Here is a 12,179-nt window from a genome sequence, read left to right as displayed (position 1 = left end):
AAATGCAAGGTAAGAGTAGCTAATCAGACTAGGGATGAGTATGGTGTCTGAGTTGAGTCTTAAAGTTTAAATAGTTGTATCTATTTCAGGGATACAGAAAGAAGAGGGCTGAGAGTAGATACCAGCTAAAGGACTGTTGTATAGCATATATAGTTTAGATCATGATCTTCATGGTGTGGGGTAGAGGGCTGTGTGAGTCATACCTCCATGAGTGCATAGGATAATATATTGGAGTGTGTGAAAAGACTAAGACTTAAAAAAATCCTATACTTCAATTTCTTTCTTTCTCTGTGTTCTATAATGTATTAGCACAGTTCAATGTAATGTATACATAAACACATACATATATATTAGGGAGTATGCTAATTATCAATATTTTAAATAGCAGTTGCGGTTTTTAGACCAGTTTTAGGAAATTGCAAGTAGTTTGGTATAGTTGGAGAAAAGAATGTGTGTGCGAGGAATTGGCAGGAAGTAAAAGTTAGAATGCCAGCATTCACCCTATGCTTAATGGTCTGAACTCCATGCTATTATTTATCTGCAAAGTAGAAAAACTTCCTAGAAAAAAATTCCAAAGAAAGGGGATAACATAGGTGAATTCTTAATTGATAAACTGTTGAAAGGCTACTAAGGATAATATTGGCAAATATAATTACAACAGAAAAGTTCAACAGGCTTGTTTACACAAGTATTTAAACTATTTTTATGCTTTAACACAACTTTTAATAATATTATATGAAAAACTCACTGAGGAAAATATTATATAAGGTATATACAAGGTTAATACCCTCACTAAATTAAGAACACTTACAAATAATTTTTTTTTGGATTTTATTTTTATTTTTTAGATTCGGTTGTTGACAGCTATAAGTTTGTTGTCATTTTAATGTTCATAGGTTTGATCTTCTTTTTCTTAAATAAGTCCCTTTAACATTTCATATAATAATGACTTGAAGATGAACTCCTTTGGCTTTTCAAAAACATAACTCAATAGAAAAATTGGCAGGGGACACGAACAAGGAATTAATAATAGAAGAGATGCAAATGACCCATAATCATATAAAAAATGGTGTTCATCATTACTCTAAATCAAATAAATATACATTTGAACACCAAAAATCAATTATTTACCTATACAATTGTAAAAATGATAATACCCACTTTCATGAGGATATAAAAGACAGGCCAAATATACACAGTATAAATAAGAACATAAGTTATCAGAAAAAATAAAATTTAAGTACAGTAAATGGTCTTGAAAAGGGATAAGTAGAAGGCAGCATAGCAACAATTAAACTATTACATAACTCAGGAAGCAGCAGTATAAATGGAGAGTAGAGAACAGGTTGCAGACACACTAAGATACAAGATTTATAGTGGAAACTGAAATTTAGGAAGACGTCAAGGATGACTTCTGAGCCTCCACCATTGATTGCTAAATGGATTGTGGAATTACATAAATCCTACCTGAGTTTGATAGGGAGACTACAACCCTCTCTCACACACACACATAAACAGTATTTCTCATTCTTTTTCCTCCTTGGGACAAAATGTCATTTTTCCCATTTCTTTTTCTTTAACTTAGACTGTGTTTCTTTGCCCAGTACAAACAAATATAAAGAGATATGATGCATTGGGAAGGCACTGTAGGACCTTTACATACATATTTAATTTACTCTTTATGACACCATGACGTAGCAATTATTCTTATTTTACAGATGAGCAAACATACTCAAAGACAGTAAGTGATTTGTACAAGAATGTGTGTTTGTGTGAGGTAAGTTTAAAACTTGGATTATAGGATTTAAATCCAAATATATCAGTCAGTACTTCCTAAGTGGGCATTCTTGGCACCATAGACTCAGATAATAATTATTTACAATCTAGATAAAGTATCAAAAGTTAAACAAATGAAATACTTTCACCTTGACAAACATTCTCCCTGGTAAAGAAAATTCACACAGCTACAGATTCTGCTCAAAACTGCAATGGAGCCTAGATTCTGACAATCTACTCTGTCAGCTGTGTTTAGTGGATCTGTCAGCAGATGTGCCTATCATGATTAACCTGCATTCCACTGGGTGCTTCCAACTAGGCTAAAAGCTCTGTGATTGATACCTTTCAGTATCCAACTTAGTTATACAAATGAAAAGACAGTACCTGGGATGACCTTTAATTTCACATACTCAAGGCCTTAAATGCTGTGCTCAAGGCTTATCTTCAGCATTAATTCTTTCATGTCTTCAACCTATAAACTTGTAGTGACTGTATGACAAGCCCTGTGTTGGGCTCTAACAATTCAAAGATGAATTAGAGTGATCCTGCTTACATCTAGATGGGGAGTAGAGAGAAAACCCTAACATGGAAATAGAGGGTTGTAAGTGCTGCGATACTGTTAATCTGTGGAGTGTGGGGTGGCACGAAACCTAGTATGGTGTTCAGGGAAGACTTCTTGGAAGAGGTGGTACTTGTCCTGAGCCAGATGGAGATGGAGTGGGGAAAGCATGTACAAAGATATAGAGAAGAGAGAAACTCTTTAGATAGTTTAGATTGGCAGGAGCATAGCACATGAGGAACAGAATAGGCTAGGGATGAGGTACAGAGGTACAGACACCAATCATTAGATACTTGAAAACCAGACAAAGTAGACGGAGGTTGAACCTGAAGAAAGTGGGTAATGGTTGCAGAGTCATTCGCATGAAAGCAACAAGGTCAGATTTGTATTTTAGGAAGAACACTAAATGAAGGCAGGGTAATCAGTTGGTTATCTGTAGAAGTTCATGGAAAAACCAGTGAGATCTAGCTATGGCTGAGTCAGGAAGGAAAAGTATTAACTGGACTTGCTGACTATTCATGAGAATGGGAGAAAAGGAAGGATCTGAGATAATTCCCAGATTTTTGGCATGGCTGACTGGGTGGATGAAATGCCACTTACAAACCTGCAGGAGCAACAGATTTAGAAAGATGCTGAGTTTTGGACATGTTAAATTTGAAGGATCGATGAGACATTCACGTGGAGATGTCAAACAGATTCAAGTATCTAGAGTTTAACAGAGACATGGGCTAGATATTTTTTATTCATCAGTATTATCTTTGATTTTATAAGGATTAAATATTGATATAGATAATATGTATATGCTTATTTAGTTGCTGAACATATTAAATATTTACATGCAAAGGTGTACTTCTAACACTTTTTTTCACAGGTAAAACTGAAATAAATAACTGCCACTTATACTATTTGCCATGAGTTGTGCTGTTTAATTATTTAGTGTTCAGCATAAATCTTTGATGTAAGAGTAATTATTCCCATTTTTCATTTGAGCTGAGTACAGGAAACAGTGTAAATAGGCCAAGGTCAGCTAGTGCCAGAACTAGCAACTCCAAAGCCAGTATTCTTTCTTATCTCTCACTTTCTGGGTTGGGTTACAATAGCACTAACAATGGGTTGCATTACACACAAGCAGCTGCTGCGAAGGCTTTACTCCGCCCCCATCTCTGGCCCAGAACCCAGCAGGTAATGACTAACGAGCTCCTGTGGAATTGTGGGTAGATATCAGACTTGTAAACGAAAGGGTTCTTAAACACCTCCTTGCTTAGTCCTTTGTCCTCATTTTGCCCAGGGTGCAGGCAACTCTCAAGCACTAGGACCGTGCGGAAACCAGGCCGCTATGGCACCGCTGCTCACCGCCAGAATCCAGTTGCTGCTTCTGCAGATGATTGGCTTTCTCATTGGCCTAATAGGCCAAGCAGCTCGAGCGTTTAGCGGCCCCAAGTTTGGCTCTATGACCACGCCACCTGTGACTGAACCATTACTACTGCTTTCGGGGGTGCAGCTGGCCAAGCTGATCCGACAGAGGAAGGTGAGAGTACAAGGCGTGCCGATTCAAAAAATGGTGGAGAAACTGGTCTTTTAATGGAACTAAACTCCAGGAAGTTTTGTGGCGGTGGTGGTTGTGCTAACGAGTTTGGGTTTGGTGGAAATCAATTTCCTTTCCACCCTCTCTAATAGGGCGACAGAAGAGAGGCATTCATTGGAGATAAAAGGAGACTTATGGGAGTTGTAGTATGTTTTTACCCAGAGCATTTGCTGTAGGTATCAACTGGACTATTTCGGCACCTCTCATATTCCTTATTGTCCATTTGTTCTGTTTGTGAGTAATAATTGTGCGGGGATAAATCAGGTGTGGTTTACAAACTGATTCTGAAGAAATTCATTATCTCTTGAGCTTCCCGCCCCCACCCTGCCCCCACCCTATCTGCTGATTCTCGTTCAGGGGATTTTTATGTTAAAAAATAAGTACCTGTTATAGGTATATCTGCCGTAGGATAATAATAGTTGTAGCTACCATATATTTAGTGCATAGTACGTGTCAAATGCTGTGCAGGGTACTTAAATATATTATGTCTTACTGATGAAGTTCTCTAGGTAATATCCCCATTTCACACATGAGGAACCTGAGTTAAAATGATTTACACAAATACACAAAAATCAGTGGAAATTATTAGTCCAAAGATTTAAGCAGCTACAACAATTGTTCTCTCTGGAGTTGTGCAAGCAGGGCTATCTATTTCTGTATCATATGAGTACTTAGTTCCCTAGAAATCTTGGGTTATAGTCTAGTATTCTTTATTCCCCTCTTGTCTTTATCCCTCTGTTGTCTGATTTGTTTTTCCTCATTGCTTTATTACCATGATCTAGAATGCTTTTTTTACTCTCCTGATAACCTTTCTACGACATTTCCTGCCTTTTGCCTGTATCCTGTCCCAACCTTTTGTCCCCCATGAATGTTTTTACTAACAATTGGGGAGTGAAATGTAGTGGAAAGACAATAGGTTTTAAATTTTGGTCTGCCTCTTCATAGTTCTATGACCCTGGGCAAAGGCTGCCATGACAACTGCAGATAATGCATGTCAAGCACCTGGCACATAAGTAGATGGTGTAGCATAGTGATTAGAAGGACAGACTCTGGGGCAAGAGAAATCCTGGATCTCCTATTTAACTATGCAATCTTGGAAACATCCCATAACCATTTTTGTGCCTTTGATATCCTGGAATAAAAATAGACATGATAATAGAATCTACCTTAAAGAGACATTGTGAGGGTTAAGTTCATACATGTAAAACTCTTAAAAACACCATCTGGCATAATAGTCCAATATGTCTTACTGTTATTACTATCACCAGGTTTTTAGAAATGATAGCCATTATAAATATGTTATATTTACCCATGAAATGAGATTATTTACATATACTTTATGTAAAAGTGTCCTGAAGATAAGAAGTGTATAGGATATAGTCTTATTTGTCCTAGTTCTTCTTCAGACCCTCCAAGCTTCTACCTCCATCAGTGTGGATGTTAATAACTTACTCCCATTCTTTCTTTGATACTTCCTTCCTTTCTCGAGAGCAGCAGTTCTCAACTGGGGGCAGTTTTATCCTCCAGGGGACATATAACAATGTCTGTTGACATTTCTGGTTGTCACAATGGGGTGAAGGTGCTTTTGCTTTGAGTGGTTAGAGACCATGGATGCTGCCAAACATAATACAATGCATAACATAGTAACAAACATTTAACTGGCCCAAAATGTCAATAGTACCAAGAATGAGAAACACTGCGCTAGGTCATTTAATGTTTGAGAAAGCTGGCTTCCTTTCAAGTCTTACTACTAGGGACTAGGAGGAAGCCATTTAGAAAAGTAATGATGGTTTGACATATTTTTTATGTGAGACTGGGTCAGTTTCAGTTGCATTTTTGGTCAAGTCTAGAGTTCCAGATGAAATAACAATAGTTATCATTTATAGAGTGCCTAAAGTATACCAGGAACATTGCATATTTTATCTCTAATTCTTATATTAAACAGCAAGAAATTATTCTTAAGGGCAAGATGAAAGTGTAAATATTAAGGAGTTGACACTATTACCTACTTAAAGAGTATTTACTCCCACAGACCATATATACTCACTCAGATGTTACCCACATGCATTCAAATGTTATCTTTTAGTGCCTGAATATATGAAAGGGTAAATTCTTACACTGGATGAAGGAAAGTTCTAAAGTTCTGGTGTCTTCAGTTTGCCTTGAGACCTTCCTCAGAAAATTCAAGTATTTTCATGTCTTCTTATTTACCCTGACTTTGTTGTCAGGATGGCAATTGTCTCCTTTTGTCTTTATACTAGTACTGCAGGCATGAAAAGGCCATTAAATATGAGCTGTTTTCCTAATATTTCTGAAGGCCAAAGGTTTGCCTTTCCTTTCTCTCCTAAGGATCAGGACTTGGGTACATGACTTAATCTCTATGAGCTTTGGGTTCCTTACTTGTAAAATGGTCATAAAATAGTACTTACTTCATAAAATTGTCCAGATAGTTGAATGGAATAATGCCTATGAAACACTGAACATGTGCTCAATAAAAGTTAGCTAATATTATAGGCTTTAGCCTTATCTTTCAGTAGGAAACAGGGAACTACAATCATGGATGCTGGTTTTTATTGGGAGATTTTTGTTTTGTTTTGTTTTGTTGTCCCTGCCACTTTATTTTGGTTTTATGAAACCCATTCGCATGATCTGTATTCACACTGCTAAGGCAAATACTTTGCTTGGATGTTTAAAAATTGTATTCTCATAACCTTTTAAGATATGCATAAATATCACCATCTTACAGATGAGGAAAGCAAAGTTTAGGTCTTTCTAGTAACTTGTCCAATGCCATACAGCTAGAAAGTGATAGAGCCAGGTCAATTTGATTCCATTTTTTGTATTACTTCATGAAAGACTTATACTTCCTCATAACCAGCTCTCTGAACCATCGATTTCCTGTGAGTCAGTGTCAACTCTACATGTACTTCTCCCTTGGATTCCTAATAGTCTCTGTTTCATTATTCAGAATTCAAGCTATCACTGTTTCATCTGAACTTCCACAACCTCAGTTGGCCTCCAAGGTTGGACTTTACAAAAAGACATCAACTTATCATTGTCACCACCACCCATCCATTAATGGACCATAGTTTTTGTACACTTGGAAGTTCGATTTTGTTGGTGATCCCAAAGATGACGAGGTTTTAAAGACATAAGACCCACTCATAAGTGACCTAATGAAATGTTTGCAAAAGAAATCAGGGTTTGATTAAATTTGATATAGTATATATACACACACTTCAAAATTATATAACAAATAAAAAAGAATAAAGTGGCTTTTTATGTACAAGATATGGAATGAGTTCCAAGATATAATGTTGAATTTAAAAAAGCAAAGGGTGGCACTATTTATGTTATATGCTTTCATTTGTATATATAAAAAAAAAACTCTCTCTCTCTCTCTCTCTCTCCCTCTCTCTCTCTCTCTCTCTCTCAAATGTACAAAAACTGATAGAGTAGTTGGCTCTGGGGAGGGGAACTATGTAGCAATGTTAGGAGACGGGGTAGGAAGGGACTTCATTGTATACTCTTTTAACTTCAGATTTTTGAATCATATGTGCTCATATTATCTATTTACATTAATATAATCCATATTTAATTAGAAAATTAGAAATTTTTTTTCACTTTTTACATATCAGCCATAAGAAAGGATGAAATACTGCCATTTGTGATAACATTGAAGGATCTTGAGAGTATCATGCTAAGCTGAATAAGTTAGAATAGGACAAGAACCTTATGATTTTACTCATATGTGGGATATAAAACAGAAAGTAAAAAACAACAAAAAATCTTATAGACACAGACAACAGAAGGGTGGTTACCAGAGGGAAGGGAGGTGGGGGGAGGATGAAGAGGGAAAATGGGGTCAAATATATGGTGACAGAAGGAGACTAATTCTTACATTTTGCAACAGCATTGATGGACCTGGAGAATATTAGACTCAGTGAATTAAGCCAGTCAGTGAAAGAAAAATACCACATGATCTTACTTATATGTAGAATCTAATGAATGCAGTAAACTAAGGAACAAATTAGTAACAGAAATTTAGATACATGAAACAGACTGACAGCTGCCAGAGGGGAGGGGAGGGGATAGGATGAAAGATGGTGAAGGGATTAGCCAAAGAACACTTATGCACAACCCATGGACACCGACCACATTATGGGGATTGACTTAGGGAGGGGAGAGGACGGGGCTGGGTGGAAGTAGGGAAAGGGAGGAAAAGCAGGAAGAACTGTAATAGCAGAAACAATAAAAATAATTAAAAATTATAAAAAGGAGAGTAGACTTTGAGTGGTGAGCAAACAATGCAGTATACAGATGATATATTATAGAATTATACACTTGAAACTTTTATGTTATTAACCAATGTCACCCTAATAAATTTAAAAAGAATATGGTGCTGCCATTAACAAGAGTAAAGTAGATCTAAAGACATTGATGTGGAAATAGTTTTAAATTATGTTAAATGGGAAAAATGCAGAATAAGAATACAGTATGATTCCTCTATATAAAGGAGATTGAGAGAGAAGGAGAGAGGGAGGGAAGGAGGGAGAAAAGGACAGAGAACAGCTTTCAATTTTCATTTGTACCTTTCTATAGTGACTGAATTTTCTAACCATCTACATATTCTTCATTTTTTCTTACGCCCAGATGGTTCATTTAACCTCAGTTAGCCTCAGTGGCTTCATCTGTAAAATGGGGATATTATGTGTGTTGATAGGAGGATTTCATGACAATAGATAAAAATTTATGGACATAGTCGTCGTCGTCGTCGTCGGCAGCCGTCCGTCTCGAGAGACGATGGACATAGTAAGTGTTCAGCAAACGGCAGTTATTGTATTACATTCTACCTCTAATGCCCATTTGTTGTTGTTTGGTTGGGTCATACATATTCTCCATGCTACAAGTTCAATTGAAGTAACAGTTGGAGCTTTTGAAGATCTGTAGAGTGGTATACTTTGATGGAGCGGCCAGGCTCAAAACCTTGGCTTGACACCTAGGCTCTGGAGGTGTTTGTACACTAGACTAGAGCAGCATTTTCTAACCTTTTTTATCTCATGGCATACATAAACAAATTACTAAAATTCTGTGGCACACCAAAAAATATATTTTTTGCCAACTGGACAAAAAAAGAATTAGGTATAATTTAGATTTATTCACACCATATGGCTACTGTTGTGTTGATTGTTGTCATTTTTTAATTTGACAATCTAAGGGAAAAGAGGTCAGTGCCCCTGAAAAATAGTCAAGTATAGCATGTTTTAAAAATTCTTGTGGCATACCAGCTGAAAATCTCTGGACTAGAGGATTGATTTATGAAGATTGAAATCACTATTTATGTATGTGTTTAGAAAATATTTACTAAGAAACTACTAGGCATACAATTCTAAAGAACAAGTTAGAATTAGCCCAATAGAAAAGATACATGTAACCTGCTCTTATTTTTTCAATCTCCTCTGTGTCTATTGGTATATATTCTTTGTCATTCTTAATATTAACTCATTTTTTTCTCTGTCCCTGTCCTCTTTCTCAGTTATGCTTGTCAGGATTTTTCTGTTTTATAGGTTTTTAAATTTTGCTTTTTAATGATCCTTTTCAACTGGATATGTTGTTGTTACTTCTGCCATTTTTGTCATTAAATTTTATCTCTATTTCCTCATATTTCTTTCATTTTTTAAGTTTTCATTTTTAATTCCCTTTTTCATTTACTTTCCTATTATTTCAAGTCGAGTAGCTTATATTGTCTTTTTATTGTTAGGGAAAAAAAAACATTTAGAACAGCTTTAGTTGTGTTCTACAGGTTTTGATAAGAAAGGTTCCTCTTTTTTTTTCAGGAAACTCCTTACTGTTTCTCACAGCAGCTGCACCAGTCTGCATTTCCACCAGCAGTGTGTGAGGTTTCCCTTTTCTCCACATTCTCACCAGCATTTGTTATTTGTTGATTGATGGTAGCCATTCTGGCAGGTATGAAGTGACATCTCATTGTGGTTTTAATTTTCATTTCTTTGATGATTAGTGATATTGAGCATTTTTTCATTTGTCTATTGGCCATCTGTATGTCCTTTGTGGAGAAGTGTCTGTTCAGGTTGTCTGCCCATTTCTTAATTGGATTGTTTGTCTTTCCTTGTGTTTAGTTGTGTAAGTTCTTTATATGTTTTGGAAATTAACCCCTTACAGCGAGTTCCCTTTTCATTTTGTTGATGGTTTCTTTTCCTACGCAGAAGCTTTTTAGTTTGAAGTAGTCCTATTTGTTTATTTTTTTCCTTTATTTCCCTTGCCCTAGCAGACACATGGGCAAAATTTTTGCTATAAGAGATGTCTGAGATTTTATTGCCTAGATTTTCTTCTAGGATTTTTATGCTTTCATGGCTTACATTTAAGTCTTTTATTCATTTTGAGTTTATTCTTGTGGATAGTGTAAGTTGGTGGTCTAGTTTCATTTTTTTGCATCTGTCCAATTTTTCCAACATCGTTTATTGAAGAGACTATCTTTACTCCATTGTATGCTCTTGCCAGCTTTGTCAAGTATTGATTGACCATATAGGTTAAAAATGGAACTGCCTTTTGACCCAGAGATCCCACTTCTGGGAATATAGCCTAAAATTCCCAAAACACCAATTTGAAAGACTATATACACCCCTATGTTTATAGCAACATTATTTACAATAGCCAAGATCTGGAAACAGCCCAAGTGTCCATTAGTAGATTAGTGAATAAAAGAAGCTGTTGTACATTTGCATAATGGAGTACGTACTACACAGCCATAAAAAGAAGGAAATCTTACCTTTTGCAACAGCATGAATGGGCCTGGAGACTATTATGCTAAGTGAAATAAGGCAGTCAGAGAAAGACAAATCCCATATGCTCTCTCTTATATGGAATATAATGAACAAAATAAACTGACAAACAAAACAGAAACAGAGGCATGGACACATGGAACAGACAGACAAATGTCAGAAGGGGAGAGGGAGGACTGGATGAAAAAAGGTGAAGGGATTAGCCAAACAATGTATATGCAATCTAGAGACACAGACAACAGTGTGGTGTGGCCAGAGGAAAGGAGGCGTGGGAGTTTGGTGGAGGCAGGCAAAGGGGGAAAAATGGGGACATCTGTATTAGTGTCAATAATAAAAGAAATGTTCCCCTTTTGTGACTGTCTGGATAATTTTTAATTTTAATTTTGTTTACTTTTTAGGTTCATTGTTTCTCTGAAATAGTTAAGCCTTCTTAAAATCATCTTTTTCTTACTTTGGTTCTCTAGTATTACTGGATTATGATGATTGACCTAATTGATATAAACTGTTACTACCTTTTGTGATTTAAGATTTCCTTTGTGACTAAATACATTATAATTTTCTGTTCATGATTCATGAACAAAAAGAGCATTTCTTTTTTTTTTCACTTTTAAGTATATTTTATTGATTATGTTGTTACAGTAGTCCCAATTTAGTTTTCCTTTGCTTCCCTCTTTCCAGTACCCCCTTCCCTCCAGCAATCCCACCCCCCTTAGTTCATGTCCATGGGTCGTGCATATAAGTTCTTTGGCTTCGCCCTTTCCTATATTATTCTTAACTCCCCCTATCTATTTTGTACCAACCAGTTATGCTTCTTAGTGCACCGTATCCCCATTTCTCCTCCTTACCCCTCCCAGCTGATGACCCTCCAAATGATCACCATACCTATGATTCTGTTCCTATTCTGGTTTGCTTAGTTGGATTTTGTTTTTATTTTTTAGGTTCAGTTGTTAATAGTTGTGAGTTTGTTGTCATTTTAATGTTTATAATTTTGATCTTCTTTTTCTTAAGTAAGTCCCTTTGACATTTCATATAATAATAGCTTGGTGATGATGAACTTCTTTAGCTTTACCTTGTCTGGGAAGCACTTTATTTGCCCTTATATTCTAAATGATAGCTTTGCTGGATAGAGTAATCTTGGCTCTAAGTCCTTGCTTTTCATCACCTTGAATACTTCTTGCCAGTCCTTTCTTGCCTGCAAAATTTCTTTTTCTTAATATGCTTTATTGATTATGCTGTGACAGTTGTACCAATTTCTTTTCCCTTTGTTCCCCTCCACCCAGTGACACCCATCCCTCCAGTTGTCCCCCCGACTTAGTCCATGCCCATTGGTTGTGTATATAGTTCTCCTCAACATCTTCCTGTCTACTCCGCTCCCTCCTACAATGCCTCTTAATTTCTGTACCATCACCCTCCCTTTCCCCTCTTCCCCCTCCCTGCTGACCTCCCCCACAAATGTTCC

General features: G+C 36.4%; 1 protein-coding gene across 2 annotated transcripts in view; it reads left to right on the top strand.

The window, feature by feature from the left end:
- The first annotated feature begins 3,575 nt into the window (after positions 1-3,575).
- Positions 3,576-12,179, top strand: part of FAAH2 (fatty acid amide hydrolase 2) — a 126,180-nt gene continuing 117,576 nt past the window's right edge. The window contains exon 1 of one of the 2 annotated variants that reach the window (XM_090264248.1): positions 3,576-3,863. In XM_090264248.1, coding sequence (XP_090120374.1) covers positions 3,672-3,863 — 192 coding nt within the window. In that variant the 5' untranslated portion in view covers positions 3,576-3,671. The remainder of the gene's footprint in view (positions 3,864-12,179) is intronic. The other variant, XM_090264249.1, reaches the window with a different exon arrangement.

Source organism: Furipterus horrens, unplaced genomic scaffold, assembly GCF_987537825.1.
Source record: "Furipterus horrens unplaced genomic scaffold, mFurHor1.1.pri manual_scaffold_17, whole genome shotgun sequence".
Classification (NCBI taxonomy): Eukaryota; Metazoa; Chordata; class Mammalia; order Chiroptera; family Furipteridae; genus Furipterus; species Furipterus horrens.
This window is presented reverse-complemented; position numbering and strand designations above follow the sequence as displayed.